This window comes from Coregonus lavaretus (genome assembly GCF_964263955.1).
Source record: "Coregonus lavaretus genome assembly, chromosome: 19".
Classification (NCBI taxonomy): domain Eukaryota; kingdom Metazoa; phylum Chordata; class Actinopteri; order Salmoniformes; family Salmonidae; genus Coregonus; species Coregonus lavaretus.
The window spans coordinates 41,715,871-41,743,811 of NC_140006.1; the positions used below are offsets into that span (position 1 = coordinate 41,715,871).

The 27,941-nt window shown below is 45.8% G+C and overlaps 1 protein-coding gene across 1 annotated transcript; it reads right to left on the reverse strand.

The window, feature by feature from the left end:
• Positions 1 to 1,040: 1,040 nt before the first annotated feature.
• On the reverse strand, positions 1,041 to 27,684 carry LOC311146314 (neuronal tyrosine-phosphorylated phosphoinositide-3-kinase adapter 2-like; the record flags this gene model as incomplete). The annotated part of the gene is made up of 7 exons (XM_084182804.1): positions 1,041 to 1,283; positions 1,403 to 1,500; positions 4,101 to 5,117; positions 8,544 to 9,623; positions 19,122 to 19,435; positions 27,236 to 27,324; positions 27,586 to 27,684. 7 exons carry the CDS (start codon positions 27,682 to 27,684, stop codon positions 1,041 to 1,043), a joined length of 2,940 nt encoding a protein of 979 aa, XP_084038930.1.
• Between the last annotated feature and the right edge of the window lie 257 nt (positions 27,685 to 27,941).

The window sequence follows — 27,941 nt, forward strand, 5'->3', positions numbered from 1 at the left end:
CTTAAGCCTTGATCTGTAGGCCCTTGTGCAACCCTTCTTATACTTGGGCAGAGCTGTGGCCACGCTATAGGTCCTTATCTAATGCCTAAAATGGATGCCACCAAGCAGCCGCCAATCACGGGGTAACATGTTACAGACAGCCAATCATCCGCCACCATACCACCCAGCCTGTGGGTACAGTATCTACTCTGTGAGAGGAAGCCCTCAATGTGCCTGGCAGAGTAGGACAGCTTTGCCACCAACCCATATTAGATAACCAACCCTTGCAAAGTGCAACGTCACCACCCACAATTGACCTCAACAGGCTGGCTGGTTTGGGATAATAGGTTCACGTTTATCTCCCCGACCCACCCTTGTTTCCATCTTCGTGTAATGTCATCGAAAATTGTCACTTGTGTACTACATGCCAGCCAACCCATCTAAGAAATCCTCATCAAAGGCTCTGAATGACTAGACAGCTAGTGAACATACAAACTGAAGCACAAGATTCCTGACCTGTTCTAGGACTAAGTATTATACATTCTAGAACACATTGGCCCAAGGGCTAATGGCAACCAGAGCCAGGTATTTAGATCTAAATATATGGCTCGGATAGAAACCTATGTCGACTGAACTCCTCAAGCTACAGTGACAGCATGTTGACAGTCAGAATATCCTCCATGGAAATTAATTGAGCATTTGGCATAAAGAATTATGCTTGATAGACTATGCTTTAAAATGTTAAATACCAAAACAAAAACGTAAATAAAACATTGGATTGAGCTACATAGTTTTTGCTGCTTCATCGCTTTTTGTTTAGAAAATATCTATTCATACGAAGTCACACGAAATAGAAAAATATCAAATATCACTGGTGGTGATAAGAAAAAATGACAACCTGAACAAGTGGAAATATTGCTATGGTAACCACCATTATCCTTTGACATCAGCGATTCCCCCCTGCTCTTATTGGCTGCAACTGACACCTCTGATGCGGAGTGGGCCAATCAGTAGGCACAGAGTCCAGAAGGAGGATGGGCGTGGGGCTAAGTGGGTTATAGTCAGATGGCTGTGTCCCAGAACACGGTGGTTTGTGTAGTGTAGGGGGGAGGCCGGATCTTTTTGGCCCCGTTGCTCTTCCCCCAGGTGGGGAGGGTAGGCATGCTGTCCTGCTTACAGAGGTTCCGGTCCGGGGGGTTCCTGTCTGGCTGTTGCCTGGAGCGGATCTCAATGCACAGGGAGCGCTTCCTCTCAATCTGCTCCAGCATGGTGCTGTCCCCACACATCCACGGCATCTGGGACGCCTGGGGAAAAGCGGAGCGGTAAGTAACCAGGGAAAGTAAATCAAGCACATCTCAAGAATAAAAGAAAACAAATCTATATTGATCCAGGTCTGGAGGAGGGGCCTATCTCATCAACTTACCTGTGCCTCTGGTGCTTGCCTCTGTGGGGTCCCTAAGGGAGAGGGTGTAACTGGGGCGGAGGAAGAATGGCCATACTTCGGAAGTGCTGGTTTCAGCTCTATAAAGACGGACAAATGCGTTTTAAATTAATTAATTAACTTTTAATGGTTTACATGTAAACAAAACAAAACCTTACGGTGAAGCAATACGCAGTTGTAAGCCTAAACACAATCTCAGACCCACCACATGCATTGATGTCCGTTACCATCTTTCAAGACTAGAATAAATATTGTACTTTGAAGACCACCATGTTTTTCCGTCTTGCCTATAAGATAACGCATTTACTTCTATGTTGTGTAGCCTAAGCTCCTAGCTTTTTCGGCTACAATGTTTCAAAAAAGCACCTGCACCTGGTCAAGGCAGTGTGAGTATCTTCCCGTCAAAACCATAGAAAAGCAAGTTGCAGTCCAAAAATAATTTTAGACTGCAACCTGATGAGCACAGTTGGCGAAGTACCCTAGGTAAGTTGCTTATTTCATGTACAGTACCAGTCAAAAGTTTGGACACGCCTACTCATTCAAGGGTTTTTCTTTATTTTTTACTATTTTCTACATTGTAGAATAATTGTGAAGACATCAAAACGATGAAATAACACATATGGAATCATGTATTAACCAAAAAAAAGTGTTATCAAACAAATCAAAATATATTTTATATTTGAGATTCTTCAAATAGACACCCTTTGCCTTGATGACAGCTTTGCACACTCTTGGCATTCTCTCAACCAGCTTCATGAAGTAATCACATGGAATGCATAAAAATTAACAGCTGTGCCTTCTTAAAAGTTAATTTGTGGAATCGCTTTCCTTCTTAATGCGTTTCAGCCAATCAGTTGTATTGTGACTGGGGGGGGGGGGGGGTATACAGAAGATAGAGCTCAAATAAGCAAAGATAAATGACAGTCCATCATTACTTTAAGACATGAAGGTCAGCCAATACAGAACATTTCAAGAACTTTGAAAGTTTCTTCAAGTGCAGTCGCAAAAACCATGCGCTATAATGAAACTGGCTCTCATGAGGACCACCACAGGAATGGAAGACCCAGAGTTACCTCTGCTGCAGAGGATAAGTTCATTAGAGTGACCAGCCTCAGAAATTGCAGCCCAAATAAATTCTTCAGAGTTCAAGTAACAGACACATCTCAACATCATCTGTTCAGAGGGCACTGTGTGAATCAGGCCTTCATGGTCGAATTGCTGCAAAGAAACCACTACTAAAGGACACCAATAAGAAGAAGAGAATTGCTTGGGCCAAGAAACACGAGCAATGGACATTAGACCGGTAGAAATTTGTCCTTTGGTCTGGAGTCCAAATTTGAGATTTTTGGTTCCAACCGCTGTGTCTTTGTGAGACGCGGTGTGGGTGAACGGATGATCTCCACATGTGTATTTCCCACCGTAAAGCATGGAGGAGGAGGTGTTATGGTGTGGGTGTGCTTTGCTGGTGACACTGTCTGTGATGTATTTAGAATTCAAGGCACACGTAACCAGCATGGCTACCACAGCATTCTGCAGCGATACGCCATCCCATCTGGTTTGGGCTTAGTGGGACTATCATTTGTTTTTCAACAGGACAATGACCCAACAAACCTCTAGGCTGTGTAAGGGCTGTTTTACCAAGAAGGAGAGTGATGGAGTGTTGCATCAGATGATCTGGCCTCCACAATCCCCCGACCTCAAACCAATTGAGATGGTTTGGGATGAGTCGGACCGCAGAGTGAAGGAAAAGCAGCCAACAAGTGCTCAGCATATGTGGGAACTCCTTCAAGACTGTTGGAAAAGCATTCCAGGTGAAGCTGGTTGAGAGAATGCCAAGAGTGTGCAAAGCTTTCGTCAAGGCAAAGGGTGGATATTTGAAGAATCTCAAATATAAAATATATTTTGATTTGTTTAACACTTATTTTTACTACATGATTCTATATGTGTTATTTCATAGTTTTGATGTCTTCACTATTATTCTACAATGTAGAAAAAATAAAGAAAAACCCTTGAATGAGTAGGTGTGTTCAAACTTTTGACTGGTACTGTATATATTACAGCTGGGTTTCCTCTTTAAGATATATATATATATATATATACAGTATATTAGCGCTATATATATTGAGGAGTTTTCCCTGGTCCTAAAACCCTTGCTGAAAACCTATATTCAGTCAAAGCAATGAGATTCTGCAAACCGACCTGCCCAAGCTAACATTTGCTAAACTGATGTTTGGATATTTTGCTTCAGCTGGTAGGCCTAAATATATAGTTTACTTCAGCAAGTTTATTTTATGCCAATAACTTTCAAATATCAATAATAACCCACTGGGCACAGATGTCAGTTAAACGTCTATTTTTTTATTTATATTAGATTGAGTTGTCAACTGACATGATTTAGGTTAAAAGTTGGGTGAAAAAAATATGCAATTCCCTTATGTTGATGACTTTTTGCAAATCCAATCAGTTTTCTACGTTGATTCAACGTCAACACATTAATTTATTTCGTGAGGAAAAACAACGTTGATTCAACCAGTTTTTGCCCAGTGGGAACCTTATTACCTTGGTTGTATACATGTTAGGATGAGGACATGTTTAGTGTCTGTAAATCATTTACCACAGTCACTTCCTGGTGTCTGGTTGTGTTGAACTGTATGTGCAATTTCAATTAGGCTTTCCTCACCTGTATTGCCAGTTCCCAACACCATTGGCGGACTGCCAGCAGGTCTACCGTGCCGAGTTGGTGTGGACGTCGATGATTGTTGCCCTGATACACCGTTCCTCGCTTGTGCTTTTGATTGCTCAACGCTATAGGTCCCCCTATCTCTGCCATCACGCCTGAGCAAGGCCTCTGAGCTATGACCAGCCCGGTCTTTATTGTCGCACCTAAGATCAACCACATTGACACTCTTGCCGTAGCTATCGCGCCGGGGGGGCAGCTCTGAGCCATTGCAGCTTCTGTCCTTGCTGTCACGCCTGGCTTCAAGGCCATTTCTGGCTGACTCTTTGATTTCCTGTCGGGGTAAGGGGAAGGGCTCCATTCCATTGTAACTTCGTTCTTTGCCATCATGTCTAGACTCCAGTCCGTAGCACTCCCTGTCTCGGTCTTTGCTATTACGTCTGCACTCAAGGCCATTTCTGGGTGAATCTTTGCTATTTTGTCTGGGTAGGAGCTCTGGTGGCTGGTACAATCGTTCTTTGCTCTCATGTCTCGAATCCATTCCGTTCCTGGTTCGGTCTTTGCTATCTTGCCTGGGTAGAAGTTCTGGTGGGTTCTGGTGGCTGAGCCTTTCTTTGCTGTCGTGTCTGGACTCCACACCGTTCCGGGGAGAGTCTTTGCCGTCCGGTCGCAGTAACGGCTCCATGCCGTGGACACTTCTGTCTTTGCTGTCCCGTCTGACAGGCGGGGGTTCCACACTACCACAACCTCTACCTTTACTGTCCATTTTTATAGGCAAGGGCTCCACACTGTTACAACCCTTGTCTTTGCTGTACCGCCTGGGCAGCGGCTCCACGCTGCTACAGCTCCTGTCCTTGGTGTCGCGTCGGTGAGAAGAAGACTCTTTGCTACGTTCCTTACTCTCCCGTTTGGACTCCTTGTGACTGTGCCGCTCCTTGCTCTCCCGTTTGGACTCCTTGTGACTGTGCCGCTCCTTGCCATCACGTTTGGACTCACTGTGAGACATACTCTTGGACTCGGCTATAACAGAGGAGAAACACAGTCGTTGTACCGTAAAATACCAAGTTATGTCCACACAAAAATAACTAGTAAACATAGGCTATATACCATAAAGAAGATGAAAAATGAAAGAACATCTGTAAAACAATATATATATATACTGCACTACCGCTATATGGCCACGCGGTGTCACCCATGCGCTGTGGTAGCTATGAACTATTGGTATGCTGGGATGAAACGCTGTTGTTTCGTTCCACAGAGACATCCAGGATGTGACTTGCATAGATGCTATTATCAATGGGTAGGTAAAGGCCCAGTAACCACTTTGAATGCATTCTTATTTCATTTGTTTCTTCTTCTGTGTTATGGCTCAGACACACCAATAGCATTTGCTGGCTGAGAGTACTTAAAGGGACATTTCAAAATGTTTCAACTTCATATTCATCATCTCCAGCTCCACCCCAACGTCAACATATGTGAAAATTGTGCGTTTTTCTGTTTTGTAGTAAAAGAGGAAGATAAGTGTTTCCAATGACATCATCAACCAATTAGGAGGCGATTAGTAGGCGATGCCTCCTCATAATTGGTTAACATCACATGATGCACAACGATGTCATTGGAAGCACTTATCTTCCTCTATCTTTTTTGCTGCAAAACTTATAAACGTGCCATTTTCACATGATGATGTTTGGGTGGTGCTGGAGATTATGAACAATGTTCCCTCAACAGGCTGTACCCTTACAATTTTAGACAGTACATTTACGTAATTTAGCAGACGCTCTTATCCAGAGAGACTTACAAATTGAACATTTTAGAAATGTCCTTTTAACACAGTTCGCTTAAAGATCGGCAGACAAATGCTAGATCCACATTCGGTGCGATGTGTGCAACCCTTAATCTGTCGAATTTGGTGACATTTTTCTAAAACGATTGTAATGTTCTATCTCGCTCTGCTTGTCTCTTTCTCTCGCGTAGATCCCTCATTCACAAAATTGCTATGGGCAGCACTGTTCCATCTGTCCAGATTTGTAAACTCTGTAAAGGAAGTTAGAAGTCAGAGAGCGTTCCTCGACGTTCTGACAACCAAAAGGCAACAGCCCAAAAAGAGACTGACATCGGTAAATCTCTGAAGAAAAACACACAAAAAACATAATGCATGGTTGATTCCCAGCAGAGCGCTTTGGTGCATTACTAGTCCCATATGACAAGGCTTGCGTGTCACCAGTGCGTGCTGGTTGTACGGGTCTCAGAGAGGTGGTTAACCAGGAGGAAAGTGGGACATGCTCGCTAGCTGTGATTCTATCGTCTATCCTCCCAGATAGCAAGAGGGAGGATGCCTGCACGTGACCAATCATAAAACGTTGCTCAGCGGACCTGCCATTATGTGAGACCCACGAGGCTGGCTGGACGCTGGTGCTACGATAGAAAAACCCGTAGACGTCACAGCATTGCCCGCCACTACATAGCGTGAGTAAACATAGTTTATGAGCCAAAAAAGGGCTAAAGGACAAATCTGAATTGTGCATCAATAAGACATTACTGCAAATGCATACATTTTTTCACAGTCCAAAGAAATACACAGCAATTGCGCAAAAGGCGAGATGCAAACATTTGTCATAACCACTAAGACTTCCAACAGTCAGAGAAGATTGTGGTACAATTCCAGGAAGTCAGCAACTGTCATAGATGGGGGGGCTTCTTTCTCTCTCCTGATTGGTGACTGTGAAGATGTTTCCCTGATTGGTTAAATCTCTACTAACTGATTGGGCCAACAGAGGAATATAACTCTCTGATCAGGTGTAAAAGCCTTGGCTGTCTCTCAGGAGCCCGCTGCTGCACGTAATCAGTTGGAAGCCTGCGTGACCTGCGCTGCGATTGGCCCACTTCCCCACATGGAGGGATTCTGCAAATAAGAGAGGCTCCTTCTTCTGTTGCTATGACTGGCTTGGAGTTGATGGTTTCTATGAAGCTCTGGGAGGTAAGTGCGGATTGATTGACACATGTCCAGTCCTTTTTTTTTTTACTATATGGATTCAAATTCACTCAACTGGTGGGAATTCCCCCATGGAGTTAGTTGATACAGTATGTTAGATCTCTCCAAATCATTAGCTGCTCTTTTCTGCCAATCTGATAAAAACCCACTCACACACTTCACTGCTCTTGTGACCATTATTAAGGAACACAAACATGTGAAAGTTCTGAATGCTTACACATTAATTACTGCAGTACAGTGTGCATATGCAATGCACAGCCTATGTGGTTTCAAACACAAATTCATGTTTTATTCCGTTGCATTAGGCCCATTGAAGTTTCTGTCTCAACAGGAGAGAAGTAATGGCTGAATTATGCATACAAATTTAACATGAATTCATGATTTAAAATAAACTCACAGGATGGTCGACATAAAACTGAAGAAAAAAAAAAAACGGTTCTGAAGTTATATAGAAATGTGCTAATCTCCGGTGTTGGGAACCTATCAGAATTCACTGTTGATGTAATTTTGTCTGGGTCCTGCACTAGACACAATGGCCTCCTGTGTTTAAACTTGAGGGCTGGGTCCTGGACTGGACACATTGGCTTCCTGTGTTTAAACATGAGGGCTGGGTCCTGGACTGGACTGGACACATTGGACTCCTGTGTTTAAACATGAGGGCTGGGTCCTGGACTGGACACATTGGCCTCCTTTGTTTAAACATGAGGGCTGGGTCCTGGACTGGACTGGACACATTGGCCTCCTGTGTTTAAACATGAGGGCTGGGTCCTGGACTGGACTGGACACATTGGCCTCCTGTGTTTAAACATGAGGGCTGGGTCCTGGACTGGACTGGACACATTGGCTTCCTGTGTTTAAACATGAGGGCTGGGTCCTGGACTGGACACATTGGCTTCCTGTGTTTAAACATGAGGGCTGGGTCCTGGACTGGACACATTGGCTTCCTGTGTTTAAACATGATGTTTACATATTTAAGAGTAATGCTGAGTGGTGGCTTAATGTCACTGCAGGGTTTGAGAGGTCCTCATGTCAGCCGCTCTACTCCCTAATCCTGCCAGATTAAATCATATGATCTGTATCAATCTACATTCGGTGGGCATAGATTAAACGGGCTCATGGAGGAAATGCTTGCAAAGAGCCACAAAACACCCACGGCATAGCCTACATGCTATCAGCAGCATCTCCTACTTTAGCGGGATTGGAAGTTGTTTTACCAGATGAAAAGGGGGTTACGTTGATGCGACACGGATGAGACCACTAATAACTAATTTCATTTTTATTTTTACAATGTGTCAATGGGTTATGGCACGGCAGTCACATTGGATCAGACTGGATACATGTGGAGTAACTATTTTGTTACTCTACCGCTATGTAGCTATTGACTGATTCTGTAACCATATTGACAAATAGATGATGAGATGCATTGACTGACTGAATGATTGATTGACACTCACTCTCCCCGGGCTCCTTGGACTTCCTCCCGCTGGCGTTCTTCTTCATCATGTTCCTGCCGGCGGTGAACAGGTTGGTCAGCTCGTCCAGGGGGCTGGTCGGTGTGCGCGAGCGTCCCGTGGACACGTTCTGCATCGACCCATGCAGCCTGCCCCCGGCCACGCAGTCCTGTGGGGGCGAGCCCTTTCCTTGGGGGGTGGCGGAGGCGCTGCGCGGCAGCCCGCCCGGGAAAGGCATGGAGGCGTCGAAGGGTGCTGTGCGCATCAGGCTAAGCGGCGTGAGGCAGCGGCCCATGCTGACGGGAGAGGGGCAGGCTGAGTGGCTGCGCTGATAGCCGTGGGCCGAGGAGGCCGAGGACTTGTAGAGGGTGCAGGGCAAGGGCGGAGCCGACGAGCGACCCGACACGGTCAGGGTGGGCGTGGCTGTCAACTCCCGGCGGAGGTGCGCCAAGGGGGGCTCGGAAGAGGAGGTGGGCGACTTGTTGTAGGCGCTGGGGTTGTCCATCATGGGCAACTTGGTCAGTGCGTCGAGAGGGGTGAGCGGGGACTCGTCCGAGTTTGGCGAGCACTGGGCCGGCGCCGGGGGGAACACCAGGAGGGGCGGCCGGTGGGTGAGCAAGTTGGGGAAGGGCGCAGGGATGTCGCAGAGGGGGATGTTGCGCGGGGTGGAGCAGCGGCTGAGGGGCTCTGGGTCCAGGGGCGCCGGGGTGGGGCAGGCGGAGCGGCACCCCGGGGGGTCCCAGCGGTAGTCCATATCATCCAGGAGGGGGTATTTCATCTCCTCGTACACAGACTCTCCCGGCTCCTCGTCCTCACTCTTGGGTGCCTCTGTGTGCCCGCCGCCCCCAACACTGGCGCCCATCTCGATGTAGACGGGCTCATCCGAGTCAGAGTGGTGGCTGGGGCTCTCGTCGCTCGGTGGCGAGGGGTTGCGCTCGCGCTCGGCAGAGGGGGAGTGACCCTTGGAGCCAACGTGCTTCCTGATGTAGGAATCATCAAAGGAGGTGCTCAGCTGGGTGGTGGGGTTCCTCCTGGGTTTGGGGGGAGCGATCCTCTTGCAGTCTTCACCGCAGCCTTGTGGCGCTGAAGGAACAGAAAAACAAAACGTTCAGATGATCTTTAGCATAAACCGTATTACTGTATTATTACGTGTTACATGTCTTTAGGTCACAATAGCTGAATGAAATTCATTGAGTGAGATATATTTGATACAGTGGGGAGAACAAGTATTTGATACACTGCCGATTTTGCAGGTTTTCCTACTTACAAAGCATGTAGAGGTCTGTAATTTTTTATCATAGGTACACTTCAACTGTGAGAGACGGAATCTAAAACAAAAATCCAGAAAATCACATTGTATGATTTTTAAGTAATTCATTTGCATTTTATTGCATGACATAAGTATTTGATCACCTACCAACCAGTAAGAATTCCGGCTCTCACAGACCTGTTCATTTTTCTTTAAGAAGCCCTCCTGTTCTCCACTCATTAACTGTATTAACTGCACCTGTTTGAACTCGTTACCTGTATAAAAGACACCTGTCCACACACTCAATCAAACAGACTCCAACCTCTCCACAATGGCCAAGACCAGAGAGCTGTGTAAGGACATCAGGGATAAAATTGGGCAAGCAGCTTGGTGAGAAGGCAACAACTGTTGGCGCAATTATTAGAAAATGGAAGAAGTTCAAGATGACGGTCAATCACCCTCGGTCTGGGGCTCCATGCAAGATCTCACCTCGGGGGGCATCAATGATCATGAGGAAGGTGAGGGATCAGCCCAGAACTACACGGCAGGACCTGGTCAATGACCTGAAGAGAGCTGGGACCACAGTCTCAAAGAAAACCATTAGTAACACACTACGCCGTCATGGATTAAAATCCTGCAGCGCACGCAAGGTCCCCCTGCTCAAGCCAGCGCATGTCCAGGCCCGTCTGAAGTTTGCCAATGACCATCTGGATGATCCAGAGGAGGAATGGGAGAAGGTCATGTGGTCTGATGAGACAAAAATATAGCTTTTTGGTCTAAACTCCACTCGCCGTGTTTGGAGGAAGAAGAAGGATGAGTACAACCCCAAGAACACCATCCCAACCGTGAAGCATGGAGGTGGAAACATCATTCTTTGGGGATGCTTTTCTGCAAAGGGGACAGGACGACTGCACCGTATTGAGGGGAGGATGGATGGGGCCATGTATCGCGAGATCTTGGCCAACAACCTCCTTCCCTCAGTAAGAGCATTGAAGATGGGTCGTGGCTGGGTCTTCCAGCATGACAACGACCCGAAACACACAGCCAGGGCAACTAAGGAGTGGCTCTGTAAGAAGCATCTCAGGGTCCTGGAGTGGCCTAGCCAGTCTCCAGACCTGAACCCAATAGAAAATCTTTGGAGGGAGCTGAAAGTCCGTATTGCCCAGCGACAGCCCCGAAACCTGAAGGATCTGGAGAAGGTCTGTATGGAGGAGTGGGCCAAAATCCCTGCTGCAGTGTGTGCAAACCTGGTCAAGACCTACAGGAAACGTATGATCTCTGTAATTGCAAACAAAGGTTTCTGTACCAAATATTAAGTTCTGCTTTTCTGATGTATCAAATACTTATGTCATGCAATAAAATGCAAATTAATTACTTAAAAATTATACAATGTGATTTTTCTGGATTTTTGATTCCGTCTCTCACATTTGAAGTGTACCTATGATAAAAATTACAGACCTCTACATGCTTTGTAAGTAGGAAAACCTGCAAAATCGGCAGTGTATCAAATACTTGTTCTCCCCACTGTATATGACTACGTAAAGAGACAGTCCCACGGTCTCCTCTCTATGACTCAAACCGCCTTCACGACAAACACACACACAATTTATCCCTTTCATAGATTTCATATACACCCTCAACCTTAATCCAACCTCTACATGTGGTCCTCTGTAGCTCAATTGGTAGAGCATGGCGCTTGTAACGCCAGGGTAGTGGGTTCGATCCCCGGGGACCACCCATACGTAAAAATGTATGCACACATGACTGTAAGTCGCTTTGGATAAAAGCGTCTGCTAAATGGCTTATTATTATTATTATTTATTATTATTACATACTCACATTCATACTCTGAACTTAAAGTCTCCCCACTACACACACATACAGGCAAAACACGACCAAAACACAAGATGCACACTCACTGTAATTAAACATGTTTGTCAATTCAACAGGGCTTAATATCCCAGCATGCATCTCAACCTGAGGTGACAATAGGAGATTTGAGCTCAGCGTGGTCCAGTGTGTGTACAGATGTGTCAGTGTACTTTGTGTCTCTGCACTCGGACGGCTTGTTATTACTACTATCATCATGCTAACTGGTTTGAATGGTGGATTTTGAGATCTGTTTCATGCACTAATGATGAGTCCATCCTCCCCCACCTCCCTTCCCCCGCTTTCTCGCCCCCTCCCCACAGGGGATGTGTTTACCCCCCCCTCCTCCTGGGGGAAACAGAATCTAGGTCAGTCGCTCCTCCTGAATGAATTCTGCCTCTGACTGGCCCCTCCCCCTGCTCGGCGCAGAGCACGATCCGGCTCATGCAACAACCCTCCCCTCGGTGAGGGACACCCCCACACTCCGACGCCGATTGGCCGGGAGGCCTTAGAGCTCCACCGTTGCCGCCGCCTCATTGGCACGCGCTGCCTGCCTTCGATCTGATTGGCCGGGCTACGGGGGGGGCTTGTTTCTGTGGGACGGTTGCCTTGGCGCAGAGGAAGATCTGTGTGCACACGGTGATCCCCTCCAATCTGAGGCAGCCAGGCCAACTCCCTAACCAACCGTCACAATGGCACACTCATCAAACTGCAACGCGGTCAAATGCGACCGTATATTCACCCTTAAGTCTCTCACAGCCCCTTGAGACTGTACTACTTTAATAGTTCATTTCTAGTTCGTTTTGCTGCTTGTTGTTTCCTGGCTCAGGAGGTGCTTTTTGTTCTGTTAAAGTATCTTGTTGTTTACATGCTACATGATATAGAAGGACATCTGTACAGCGTAACAGTGATTGAGTTTATAGTTAGGTGCTTTATGCTGCGTTAGTTTACACCCCTAAGCAGCAAGGCCACACTACTGCTTTTAGAGTCAATAAAGTTACAGTCATTTTGTACAAATAATATCTGATCAGAGATGGTCCAATGTCCATCCATTTGTTACCTTGTCGCTATCCTTCTAACCCCCCCCTTACCCCCCCCCCAAAAAAAAACATTGTAAAGTGGTTGGCCCACTGGCTATAAGGTGAATGCACCAATTTGTAAGTCGCTCTGGATAAGAGCGTCTGCTAAATGACGGAAATGTAAAAATGTATTCTTTGACCGTCTTTATTCCAATGTGTCCCATCCTTTGTTTCGGTCCTCTGCTCTCCTTTGATATCTGCTGTTATTATTAAATGCAGGTGAATTGACAATTGCATGCAACAATTGGCAGTGACCTCTTACTCTTTTTTCCTCACAACAGATGCGGAGCAGATTACTTTCATCTACCTGGTGAGGATACACGCTTTGAGCCGATCACAAAGCGGATATAGGCTAAACTAAACGGCTCACACCAGGACATCAAGATCAGGGCCCAGTTTCCCAAGAGCATTTTAAGGCTAAGTTCATCGTAAGAGCCTTCGTAGGAGCACCGTTAAATCTCTGAGATGTTTCCCAAAACCATCGTTATTAAAACCATTGTTGCACTTGAAAACGCTCATAATCTAACGGCTGCCTCAGACCACTAGAAAACCTAAATGCGTCGTTAGATGCTTTTTTTTGTCCACTTTATACACAGAAGATCTCTGCTAAACATATCTCTGTGACTGCGGTAACTTCAGAACAAAGTTGACTACAAATACAAAGCTGCCAATATCTTTGCAATTGATGCAAACAAGCAACGTATAAAAAGAGGCTTCAAATGAAAACCGAAATGACTGCATTAAAATATAAACAGTAAGCTATAGGCCTATTTCAATCAATCAATCAATCAATTTTATTTTATATAGCCCTTCTTACATCAGCTAATATCTCGAAGTGCTGTACAGAAACCCAGCCTAAAACCCCAAACAGCTAGTAATGCAGGTGTAGAAGCACGGTGGCTAGGAAAAACTCCCTAGAAAGGCAAAACCTAGGAAGAAACCTAGAGAGGAACCAGGCTATGAGGGGTGGCCAGTCCTCTTCTGGCTGTGCCGGGTGGAGATTATAACAGAACCATGCCAAGATGTTCAAAAATGTTCATAAGTGACAAGCATGGTCAAATAATAATCAGGAATAAATCTCAGTTGGCTTTTCATAGCCGATCATTAGAGTTTAAAACAGCAGGTCTGGGACAGGTAGGGGTTCCATAACCGCAGGCAGAACAGTTTAAACTGGAATAGCAGCAAGGCCAGGCGGACTGGGGACAGCAAGGAGTCACCACGGCCGGTAGTCCCGACGTATGGTCCTAGGGCTCTGGTCTCTCAGTTGGCTTTTCATAGCCGATCATTTAGAGTTGAAAACAGCAGGTCTGGGACAGGTAGGGGTTTCGTAGCCGCAGGCAGAACAGTTGAAACTGGAATAGCAGCAAGGCCAGGCGGACTGGGGATAGCAAGGTGTCATCATGCCCGGTAGTCCTGACGTATGGTCCTAGGGCTCAGGTTCTCAGAGAGAGAGAGAGAACGAGAGAATTAGAGAGAGCATACTTAAATTCACACAGGACACTGGATAAGACAGGAGAAGTACTCCAGGTATAACCAACTAACCCCAGCCCCCCGACACATAAACTACTGCAGCATAAATACTGGAGGCTGAGACAGGAGCGGTCCGGAGACACTGTGGCCCCATCCGAAGAAACCCCCGGACAGGGCCAAACAGGAAGGATATAACCCCACCCACTCCGCCAAAGCACAGCCCCCGCACCACTAGAGGGATATCCCCAACCACCAACTTACAATCCTGAGACAAGGCAGAGTATAGCCCACAGAGGTCTCCACCACAGCACAAACCAAGGGGGGGGCGCCAACCCAGACAGGAAGATCACGTCAGTAACTCAACCCACTCAAGTGACGCACCCCTCCCAGGGACGGCATGAAAGAGCACCAGCAAGCCAGTGACTCAGCCCCTGCAACAGGGTTAGAGGCAGAGAACCCCAGTGGAGAGGGGAACCGGCCTGGCAGAGACAGCAAGGGCTGTTCGTTGCTCCAGCCTTTCCGTTCACCTTCACACTCCTGGGCCAGACTACACTCAATCATATGACCTACTGAAGAGATAAGTCTTCAGTAAAGACTTAAAGGTTGAGACCGAGTCTGCGTCTCTCACATGGGTAGGCAGACTGTTCCATAAAAATGGAGATCTATAGGAGAAAGCCCTGCCTCCCGCTGTTTGCTTAGAAATTCTAGGGACAATTAGGAGGCCTGCGTCTTGTGACCGTAGCGTACGTATTGGTATGTACGGCAGGACCAACTCGGAAAGATAGGTAGGAGCAAGCCCATGTAACGCTTTATAGGTTAACAGTAAAACCTTGAAATCAGCCCTTGCCTTAACAGGAAGCCAGTGTAGGGAAGCTAGCACTGGAGTAATATGATCAAATTTCTTGGTTCTAGTCAGGATTCTAGCAGCCGTATTTAGCACTAACTGAAGTTTATTTAGTGCTTTATCCGGGTAGCCGGAAAATAGAGCATTGCAGTAGTCTAACCTAGAAGTCACAAATGCATGGATTAATTTTTCTGCATCATTTTTGGACAGAAAATTTCTGATTTTTGCAATGTTACGTAGATGGAAAAAAGCTGTCCTTGAAACAGTCTTGATATGTTCGTCAAAAGAGAGATCAGGGTCAAGAGTAACGCCTAGGTCCTTCACAGTTTTATTTGAGATGACTTTACAACCATCAAGATGAATTGTCAGATTTAACAGAAGATCTCTTTGTTTCTTGGGACCTAGAACAAGCATCTCTGTTTTGTCCGAGTTTAAAAGTAAAAAGTTTTCAGCCATCCACTTCCTTATGTCTGAAACACAGGCTTCTAGCGAGGGCAATTTTGGGGCTTCACCATGCTTCATTGAAATGTACAGCTGTGTGTCATCCGCATAGCAGTGAAAGTTAACATTATGTTTTCGAATAACATCCCCAAGAGGTAAAATATATAGTGAAAACAATAGTGGTCCTAAAACGGAACCTTGAGGAACACCGAAATGTACAGTTGATTTGTCGGAGGACAGACCATTCACAGAGACAAACTGATATCTTTCCGACAGGTAGGATCTAAACCAGGCCAGAACTTGTCCGTGTAGACCAATTTGGGTTTCCAGTCTCTCCAAAAGAATGTGGTGATCGATGGTGTCAAAGGCAGCACTAAGGTCTAGTAGCACGAGGACAGATGCAGAGCCTCGGTCTGACGCCATTAAAAGGTCATTTACCACCTTCACAAGTGCAGTCTCAGTGCTATGATGGGGTCTAAAACCAGACTGAAGCATTTCGTATACATTGTTTGTCTTCAGAAAGGCAGTGAGTTGCTGCGCAACAGCTTTTTCTAAAATTTTTGAGAGGAATGGAAGATTCGATATAGGCCGATAGTTTTTTATATTTTCCGGGTCAAGGTTTGGCTTTTTCAAGAGAGGCTTTATCACTGCCACTTTTAGTGAGTTTGGTACACATCCGGTGGATAGAGAGCTGTTTATTATGTTCAACATAGGAGGGCCAAGCACAGGAAGCAGCTCCTTCCACCCTCTCAGTGGAATACATTTCATGTTCAATAAATGTAGTTCTATTTTGCTACTTGTAGGCTACTGTCTGTAATTTGGCTCAACATATTTCACGATGTGTGACAACGTGTGTGCAATGATGTGTCAAATTGGTGATTTTTAGGGCATTTTTATTGGGGAGAATAATAAGCCACCTCGTATTTGCAGCCATAGGTGGTAATATCTCTCTAGGGGCTGATCCGTCATCAGTATTGTGAAATCATTATAATGTTAAGGTAAGATTTGAATGGAGAAAGCTGATCAGAGAGCAGCTTCCTTTCTTTCTATCCTATCAGTATCGACACACGCTCCAATGACGCACTTAGCGATCGTTTCTCTCTGCGTGGTGTTTTGGGAAACGCGTGTTACGTCTTCGTCCGTTTGTAGGAAAGATGCATCGTTAAAACACTCATAAAGCCTAAACTATCGGGAAACCGGCCCTGATCTCTTCGGGTGTGACCCCTTCGCAGAACACATTCCTTTGCCAAATGTAAACAGGGTCTTTGTGGGCTTTTTAAAAAGCTTTATGGAGAAAACCGATGAGCAGACACTGTAGAACGCAGATACTCTGGGGAGGCATTTTGCAAGTGGTTAGCTTTCATAACCACATCACAAATGGGACCGGTCAGTTCGCACGCACCTTTCAAACCTCAAACCTGAACGAGTCAGTAGTCAGGTTGTGTTACTGTGTCCTGGCACACCATAAACAAGTGTAATGGGAAGCCAGTTTGGATTTGGCTTCACTCCTATCGCATCGCATCGATAGAAATACGTGATTGACAGAAACAACTTGAATTGTTGTGTTGTTGTCCTCCGGTAGCTAGCTAGCTAAAATTGTCCCTTTCCTAAATTAGCCATGGATGGAGATAGGGATTTGTGACTTTCTTAATTCTCCATACTGGCCAATGATTTATAATGGCAATTCTGATCCAACCATAAATTCATACATTATGTCCCTGGACTGAGAGGGTGGAAGTTCAATATGTAGCTAGATGTACATATTATATATATATATATGTATGTGTATATATATAATGTATATATGTAGAAGGCTAATGTTAATTAGCTAACGTTGCCCATGAATGGAAGGTAGGCTAGTGAGACAGCATTTTAGCCAGGTAGCCTAGGAAAACAAAAAATAAAAGCGTGTACTGTATGACAGAGTGATAGACCGTTTCGTCAACATGAAAGAGGATGGCGTTTAATTTTCTCTACAAGTAGGGTGAGTCAACATGTTTTTCTACTTGCGCACACACACACACACACACAAATCAGAACCATGGACAGCCACATCATATTTAGCTTACGTTGATTGGACTAAATAGTTTTTGGTATCTTTTAGTTGTCACTGTATTAGACTAAGCAGAGGTGATGTTGAATTTGAAATGGTGCTGAAATAGTGGAGGCGGCACCTGTTTTCTTTGCGACTTGCGGGAACTCTCTGTGGTTCTAAATCAATAGTTGTTTAGTAGTCTGAAAAATGTCGGAAACATTAACTTGCTTGACCATGCGGTAGGTCATGTAACTGTTTGTTACATGCAATATGCTTTGTGGACTTCACCGGACAGAGGTTGCTCTCCGGTTCTGTGATAAAACAAAGGTGTGGTTGAATTTATTCTGTCACTGTGTCTTCTTATTGTCCAGGCCTTAGGCCTATATATCACGGTGGCAAGGCATATGAACTAACAGGTTATAGAGCAAACAACGCAATTATCACAACACATAGGTGGTAAAATGCCTTTTCTTTTGGCTTGGCTTCCCCAGTGATTTTACCCACGCACCGCTACTGGCAGCCCCATGGCCTTAAAGGCAGCCCTGTGATGAATAAAAAAAGTCTGTACGCACATCCAACATCCAATGATAGTAGCAAACATTGGCCGCCTGGGCAAATTAAATGTAGGCCTACATAAACATCATGCATGACCATCAGGAGCATGACCTGACCTGACCTGATCTCTGACCTGAGCCACACTCACTAGAAGCAAATGTTTGATTTGTTCATCCACATTGCCGCACTCAACCTCATGTACACTGCACTCTGGCTTGTGAGCATGGCTGGACTCAACCTCATGTACACTGCACTCTGGCTGCTCGGATCATTCAATCCCACTGCTGCTGACGGTCATTCATTTACAGCCCTTAGAGATTGCATGGACTCTACAAGGTGTCGAAAGCGTTCCACAGGGATGCTGGCCCATGTTGACCTCAATGCTTCCCACAGTTGTGTCAAGTTGGCTGGATGTCCTTTGGTTGGTGGACACACACAGGAAACTGTTGAGCGTGAAAAAAAACAACAGCATTGCAGTTCTTGACATAAACCGGTGCGCCTGGCACCTACTACCATACCCCGTTCAAAATGCACTTCAATCTTTTGTCTTGCCCATTCACCCTCTGAATGGCACACATACACAATCCATGTCTCAATTGCCTCAAGGCTTAAAACTCCTTCTTTAACCTGTCTCCTCCCCTTCATCTATACCGATTTGAAGTGGATTTAACAAGTGACATCAATAAGGGATCATAGCTTTCACCTGGATTCACCTGGTCAGTCTGTCATGCTTTGTACACTCAGTGTACACCACCCGGTGTATATTGTGTAGTTTTGTTTTTGTAGTTGAGTAGAATGTTGGCGTAGTTGTGCGTTGTCGTGTAGTTTGTTTTATTAGCTGGTGGTACGCAGCATTATTTGTTGTAGTTGTGTAGTATTTTCCCGTAATTGTTGGTTGTTGCGTAAGGGTCTTGTTTGTTTGCGTAGTTGTGCGTTAAGGATTATTTCTCAAAGCTGTTTAGTAGGCCTATGTTCCCATTAGCTACTTGTTGAATTACAGGCTATGTTGGAGTAGCTAGTCTTGTTGTTCAACACTTACCATCCGGATTGGCCCTGCAGCCCCTGCAGACCAAGGCGGGGCTGTGGTCCACTGTCTCAGAGGAAATGGTCAGCTTGGTAGCCGGGTCCCTCCTGGGTTTGGGCGGGGGCTGCTTGCGGGAGGTGGGGCTGCCTACCTCCTCCTCCCCACCTCCGTTACTGCCCCCGCCCACCGAGTGTAGGGACTGGGAGCGCACGGCGAAGCCCGGCCCACAAGCGAGATAGGGGGGCTTAGGCATGCGCTGCGGGGGGGCTGGCATGGTCATGGAGCCCATGCGCAGGTGCTTCCCCTCGGTCACCACCTCTTCGCCCGTCCTGAGAGAGAGAGAGGGAGAAATGTTTATGTTATGATACATGACGAATGGCTGTACCATTGAGAGCATCTTGACTGGCTGAATCACTGCTTGGTATGGCAACTGCTCAGCATCCGACCGTAAGGCGCTACAGAGGGTAGTGCATACGGCCCAGTACATCACAGGGGCCAAGCTTCCTGCCATCCAGGACCTCTATACCAGGCGGTGTCTGAGGAAGGCCCTAACAATTGTCAAAGACTGCTCTCTCTGCTACCGCATGGCAAGTGGTACCAATGCACAAAGTCTGGAACCAACAGGACTCTGAACAGCTTCTACCCCCCAAGCCATAAGACTGCTAAATAGTTAGTCCCAGTAGCTATTTGTTAACTATTTAACTATCTGCACTAACTCTTTTGACTCATCACATACGCTGCTGGTACTGTTGATTATCTATCCTGTTTCCTGAGTCACTTTATCTACCTCCATTACCTCGTACCCCTGAACATGGACTCGGAAGGCACTGTATCTGTAACCTTTGAAATGTTTGAATCTTTTTAAAATTGAATATGATTTGTGGATTCAAATAAAGCATTTAAAGTGTGTTCTGTGTGTGTGCGCCTGTACTTTATATATACCAGTACTGTACTGATACCCCGTGTATAAAGCCAAGTTATCGTTACTCATTGTGAATTTATTCCTGGTGTTATTATCTTTCTATTAGTTCTCTGTTTTTCTCTCTGTATTGTTGTGAAGGTCCGTCAGTCAGCATTTCACTGTTAGTCTATACCTGTTGTTTATGAAGCATGTGACAAATAAGGTGTGATTTGATTTGATCTGGAATTGGATGGTGTTGGTGTCATAAGATATGACAGTACGTAACAACACTATAAAGCTGAAATTGATTGCTTCTCAAATCCAAAAATAATTGATCTGCAATGATAAATAACAATCAGGATTATACATTTAAATATTTTTTTCCCCTTTTTCTCCCCAATTGGTAGTTACAGTCTTGTCCCATCAACGCAACTCCCGTACGGACTCGGGAGAGGCGAAGATCGAGAGCCATGCGTCCTCTGAAACACGACCCTGCCAAGCCACACCGCTTCTTGACACACTGCTCGCTTAACCCGGAAGCCAGCCGCACCAATGTGTCGGAGGAAACACCCTACAACCGAAGTCAGCGTTCATGCCCCCAGCCCGCCACAAGGAGTCACTAGAGCGCGATGGGACAAGGACATCCCGGCCGGCTTGGACTGCTGTGCTACTAGGGAGGCTGAATAACAATCACGATTTGATGTTACATTCAAAAGAGTAATAAAAAAAAAAAAGCATAAGCTGGAGCTGCTGACTAACGGTGAATTAACTGTAAGCTATACAAATAAATAAGTGTGCGACTCTTTTATTTATTTGTATAACATTCAAAAGAGTAAACGGATGTAGTAAGTTACTGTGATAAAGATTGGAATCTTTAAAGATGGAATCCTCAGCATTGTTATTGTTTAGTTGCCGAGCTGAGGAGCGTCGTGCAGCATGGTAATACAACAATCTGTACATATTGGGCTCTTCTGTCACACATGCGATGATGTTAGAGGGGGAAAACACTGTGTTTGTTGTTTGCAGTAGCTTCTTTGTTGTTTTAATCTCACAAACGGACATGGCTGTTTCACCTTTTACATTGCTCGATCTAATATTTATATATTTCTTAATTCCATTCTTTTACTTTTAGATTTGTGTGTATTGTTGTGATTTGTTTGATACTACTGCACTGTCGGAGCTAGAAACACAAGCATTTCGCTACACCCACAATAACATCTGCTAAATATGTGTATGTGACCAATAAAATTTGATTTGATTTGGTGAAGGTTTCCAGCTTTAAAGAGCTTAAGACAACTTAAAACATCACCGATATATCAGTACTATATCAGCAATAACTGATATATCAGTACTATATCAGTAATATATCAGTAATAACCGATATATCAATAATATATCAGTACTTCCCTCACCTCTGGAAGTCTGTCCTTTCACAAGACCTTGAACCAAAAATAGCACACAGCGGTCTACTGTGGTGTGTGTGTGTGTGTGTGTGTGTGTGTGTGTGTGTGTGTGTGTGTGTGTGTGTGTGTGTGTGTGTGCGTGTGTGCGTGTGTGCGCGTGTGCGCGTGTGCGCGTGTGCGCGTGTGCGCGTGTGCGTGTGCGTGTGTGTGTGTGCGTGTGTGTGTGTGTGCGGGCGCGTGTTTCCGCTTGCACTAGTATCTTAGTGAGGGCTCAAATGATGCAAGCGACCAACAACGACAACCACATTGGTGCCACTCAGCCGAGAGAATCTCTCTGTGGGTAACCATTGATTTGTGTTTAACCCTGGGCACAGTTAGCTCAGAGCTCCCAGACCCAGGGACACAATGACACGATGGAACTTCCCCACTCCAGCCACCATCAATCCCCCTTTAAACACATGGATGATTTGCCTGAATAGAGCGGTTGATGTGGCAGGATGGGGCTTTTGACAGTCACAAGACTGTACTGGCCAGAGAGTAGATTTCTGACTCTTACTGTCAGATGGTGGGGACTTTAACTTCAATTCAAGTGCAGTTTTTTTTCTTTTTTTGATTATTTAAAGGTCATCAGCAAATGAACAGAAGATGTCACTGAGATAATTGGAAAGTTGAAATGCAGTTTGGAGATGACGAGGTCATTGGGCCTCAGTTAAATTTGTCTCTCTATGTCTCTGGGCCTTATATCATACATGTTTACATTTTAGTCATTTAGCAGACGCTCTTATCCAGAGCCACTTACAGTTAGATCAGATCAGAAAATGTGTTCATTAAGGTTTATGGTCAACACTTCCAATAGATAAAAAAAAAGCCTAGCCTAACAACTATTCGCTCTCCAACAACACAACTATGGTACTTTTTGCATTTGCACACACCCACTGACATAGTGGCCATTCAAACTACTGTGCATCATCCACACAGTGTTGAATATGTAATTCCTCCCTACTCATGCATCTTTTTCAGTTGGAGTTTTTACCATGTCAGTGGGACAGAGTTGAACCCCATGTAGTTCAACCCCTGATGGGTTAAATCCAAGAGTTGTGACATTTAAGTGACGTTGTGTGCGCACAAGTGCTTGGATGGGTGGGTGTGTGTTTGCGGGGGGGGGGGGGGGGGGGGGGGGGGGGGGGGGAGTTGCGGGGGTGTTTGTGACTTTGCTGACTCCCACTGACTCTGAGCTCTGAGCTGCAGGAGCTTGGGGGGTGGGTTATTGGTCAGGGGCTTAACTTCGCCTAGCAACAGGGTATCCACGGAAACCAGACACAAAACCAGCCGCCGGACCGCTCCACATAACAAACGCACACGTGCACACTCCAAACATACTCAGGAGACTACAACTTCCAAGTCTCAAACTCCCATCTGTAGTCGTTAACCTGCAGACATCCCTTGTGTATGACCATATCACGGCTACCCTCCTCCAGCTAACGAGTTCTAGCTTTTGCACTTTAATTAATCAACTGTGCAGAAATGATCATAATAATAATTACATAACATTATCATTTCATTAGAATTAGAAAAACGTTGTCCATGGAATATGGAAATGTGCTTTTCATTAACAGGGTGGTACTTAATTCATATACTCTGTAGAAGTGATAACAATAATGCAATAATAATATTCACAGGTCATGATAATAAAGCTCTGCTTTCTAACACACAGCTGTCTGCAGGAAAGCACTCGTAAACACAAACACAGTACTGCGCGTGCATCAGGTGTTTAACTGGTGGAGTTCTATATAGGATATTTACCAGTGATTGGCTGGACCACAGACCACAGGTGGATGGAGGGTTGTCATTGGGCAGTTCTGGTTCTGTGTAAATAGGCTACTTGAGTCTCTATGGGACATGGAACGCACAACACGACACCAACCAATGACAGTACTGGGTTTGTGACAACAAACACAGTGATACGCACAGACTTTTTCCTCACAACAAACCTCACACACAAACCCTATTATTTTGTTTGTTGGTGTTGTATTGTGCGTTCACACAGAGACTCAAGTGTTGAGAACCAGAACTGCCTGGCGACAACACTGTGTGAGTGAATAACTACTCCTTCAGATACAAGGAAAACACCAATGGGATGGCAGTATAGGCAGGAAGAACCTCCTCACTCAAACCAACGTGGTGATCTGATTGGCCTGCGGCTGTTCCAGCTGTCACCAGGCAGAACACATCTCCTGCTAGCAAGCAATTCACACTTAATCTCTTTCTAAGAGGGATTTTTCTCTCCCCCTCCCGCTCCTCTCTTTCTGTCTCTCCCGTTCGCTCTCTATCTTCACCCCCCTCTCTCTCCCCCTCCCGCTCCTCTCTTTCTGTCTCTCCCGTTCGCTCTCTCCCGTTCTCTCTCTATCTTCACCCCCCTCTCTCTCCCCCTCCCGCTCCTCTCTTTCTGTCTCTCCCGTTCGCTCTCTCCCGTTCTCTCTCTATCTTCACCCCCCTCTCTCTCCCCCTCCCACTCCTCTCTTTCTGTCTCTCCCGTTCGCTCTCTCCCGTTCTCTCTCTATCTTCACCCCCCTCTCTCTCCCCCTCCCGCTCCTCTCTTTCTGTCTCTCCCGTTCGCTCTCTCCCGTTCTCTCTCTATCTTCACCCCCCTCTCTCTCCCCCTCCCGCTCCTCTCTTTCTGTCTCTCCCGTTCGCTCTCTCCCGTTCTCTCTCTATCTTCACCCCCCTCTCTCTCCCCCTCGCTCTCCTCTCTTTCTGTCTCTCCCGTTCGCTCTCTCCCGTTCTCTCTCTATCTTCACCCCCCTCTCTCTCCCCCTCGCTCTCCTCTCTTTCTGTCTCTCCCGTTCGCTCTCTCCCGTTCTCTTTCTATCTTCACCCCCTCTCTCTCTCTCTCTCTCTCTCTCTCTCCCCCCCTCTCTCTCTCTCTCTCCCCCCTCTCTCTCTATCTTCACCCCCCTCTCTCCTCTCTCTCTCCCCCCTCTCTCTCTCTCTCTCCCTCCATCAGTTTCTGGAAAAATGGGTTGTCTCATTGACCTACTTATAGGCCTCATGAAAAATCCAGCTTTATTGTTTCATACTCTTCCTCTAGCTACTGTGTATTAATGTTTTACTTTGACAACAGCTGAGAGATGCTTAGAGAGATATCGGGACGCTGGATACCACTTTCCTCAAGGCAGCAGCTCCCTTGGAATTGACACAGAGTTAGGATGACTTCAGACTCGCTACTGGAGTGCCAGGTAACCATGCGTTTGAGTAAAAAGTTTCTACGAGTTTCTTCTACACTCCGTAAAAAGTTTCATCATGTGACTGAAGGACCTAGGATTTTGTGCTTGAAAACGTGGACTATTGCTTGCTCAAATAGAATTCGCTCATGGACGTATCCTCGTATAAACAGTGTTGCGCATATAAAGATAACTAGTACAGCTAATGAATAGAAAACGACACTGCTGACACCCTCTATAATATTAGGAGTCGACCGCAGTTGGAGTCAGCTTTACTATCAGAACAAGAGGGTGTCAGCAATGACCAAAAGCTTTAGGCTTTCAGACACATACTCGACACTCGACAACATTTGCAGAGCTCACCAGTGTGGTATACTACAAAGCAGGTTAGCCAGCTAAACATGCATAAATATTCTGAAATATATACACATATTTTTTTTCTTTTTTTTTATATATATTTGAAATGGGCGTGGTCTAACAACGAAAAACCAGTATCTAAGTTGAGCTTTCTTAATGAACCAGAAAATAAATTGTTATTTGTGGTTATTTATCAAAGTTAGTTGGCTAACTCATTGAACTGTTCCGCTTTGTAACATATTTCTAAGAAGATGTTGCAGAGACTTTGCCACCATGTAGAAGAAGAATCTGTCGAGGAATCTTCTTCCACTGTTAGCATGTAGCATTAGAAAGCACACGCTCAACCAGACGCCATCAGCTATGATCTATCATGGGCTAACCAAACACTTGGCTCCACAGCGTCTACTTGTTCACACACAACCAAGCCACGCCATCTCCCCACGTGCTGCCCACGTTGTGTGCCCGCTTCCTATTCGCTCAGCTTTCAGATGCCACGTGGTGTCGCTACACATCCATGACAACCAGTCTCCTCGGCCTCGCTTTTATCGGGACAGAGAGCGAAAGAGGACCCAAACATCAGCAAGACACTGCTGACTCCTAATGCTAATTCCAACAGGAGTGTTTGTAACCAATGTATCAGACGACTGAAATGACAGACTTTCAGTTAGTGAATATGTATGCCTGGTTTTAAGTTTTTGGATCACATATCTTCCACCATTAGCCAGCTAACACATAACATGACCTATAGTTCTGTTGATAGGTCCTACGTTAAAAACAACTATACATCAACCACACATTTAGTGCATTTATGTCCAATAGTAAACGTGGGCTCATCCATCCATTTTATGATCACAATCCCCCTAAATCTAGCCTGGTACCAGATCTGTTTGTGCTCCTGTGGCCTTTGTCATCTGTATGTGCAAGTCCTATGGTCCTATGGCTATACGGCACAAACAGATCTGAGACCAGGCTACCCTAACATTACTCTCCATAGCAGAAGTAGAGACCAGGCTACCCTAACATTACTCTCCATAGCAGAAGTAGAGACCAGGCTACCCTAACATTACTCTCCATAGCAGAAGTAGAGACCAGGCTACCCTAACATTACTCTCCATATCAGAAGTAGAGACCAGGCTACCCTAACATTACTCTCCATAGCAGAAGTAGAGACCAGGCTACCCTAACATTACTCTCCATAGCAGAAGTGGAGACCAGGCTACCCTAACATTACTCTCCATAGCAGAAGTAGAGACCAGGCTACCCTAACATTACTCTCCATAGCAGAAGTGGAGCAGGCTACCCTAACATTACTCTCCATAGCAGAAGTGGAGCAGGCAGGGACAACCTCTAGCCAAGGACAAGTCCCAAATAAGTCAGGAAGTGACAAATTAACTCTACTCCGTAGAGAGGCCTGCCCGACCCACAGGCATCCCAAAATATGGCAATATGCCATAGCCAAAGAGAGACACACACACACACACACACACACACACACATACACTATGAACTCTTCACAGGAGGGACTGAGGATATGTTACACACACACACACACACAACCCATGCGCACGCACACACACACACACACACACACACACACACACACAAGAAACACATACATTACACACACTCTTTCCTCTCTGCAGTATGTATGACAACTCAACAGTTTGACCAATGCAGCAAGCCATCGCTTCCAATCAGAATGAGGGGAAATCCGAAGGCCTCCTTCAAAGATTGGACTGGGTGCCTTAAGGGAATGTTTGGGCCAGTTTCATTGTCTGTCCTGGAGGCTTGTAAGAGGTCCACGGCCACGATGGTAATAACTTAAACATGTGACTTTACAGGCATGCAATGTTTTAGTGGATCTACGTATAACTGGACAAGCATGCAGTGTGGGTGTGTGGGTGTGGGTGTGGGTGTTTGTTTTGGGGTGTGTGTTTTGGGGGGTGTGTGTTTGTGTGTTGAGGTGTGTGTGTGTGTGTGTTGAGGTGTGTGTGTTGAGGTGTGTGTGGGTGTGTATTATAAGGTGTATGACTGTCTCTGATGCTTTGTTACATGTAACGTTATTGTGAGAAGTCCTCACACGAGTATGACACAACATCGTACATCTATAGACAAGCATGACCAGTCTGTATGTGTGGATCATTTCTCAAAAGGCCTGAAAGGTCTGAGGTCTGAGGTCAAAAGGTCTGCGGCCCGGGCTTTAGGGAGGGGTCCTGTAGGTGTAGGAATGCATTTTAAGCCTCCTACCTTTTTATGGCTTCTTCCTGTTTTCTCTTCTTGTCCTTTTTCTCCTGTAGATAAATCCTATTCCTCTCATTCCTGCCGTGGTCCAGGTTCTGAGAGACCAGCCCGCTGTAGGCTCTTAGTCCACTATCTTCAACATCCAGGTTCTGAGAGACCAGCCTGCTGTAGGCTCTTAGTCCACTATCTTCAACATCCAGGTTCTGAGAGACCAGCCCGCTGTAGGCTCTTAGTCCACTATCTTCAACATCCAGGTTCTGAGAAACCAGCCCGCTGTAGGCTCCTAGTCCACTATCTTCAACATCCAGGTTCTGAGAGACCAGCCTGCTGTAGGCTCTTAGTCCACTATCTTCAACATCCAGGTTCTGAGAGACCAGCCCGCTGTAGGCTCTTAGTCCACTATCTTCAACATACTGGATAAATCTCAGAGTTTCCTCCTCTTTGGAGCTCATCATTCTTCACTAGCGATCCGGAAGCCTTCTGGAACACATAATAAAGAAGTGTTAATGACATGGTGGCTGGTGGCTGGTGTCTGGTGGCTGGTGTCTGGTAGCTGGTAGCTGGTGTCTGGTAGCTGGTGTCTGGTGGCTGGTGTCTGGTGTCTGGTGTCTGGTAGCTGGTGTCTGGTGTCTGGTGGCCTATTAGGTTTGTTGCTGGTAAAGGGTTGTTAGTATCGGTGGCAATAGTCGGTCAAAGTTTCATAATTATCCCC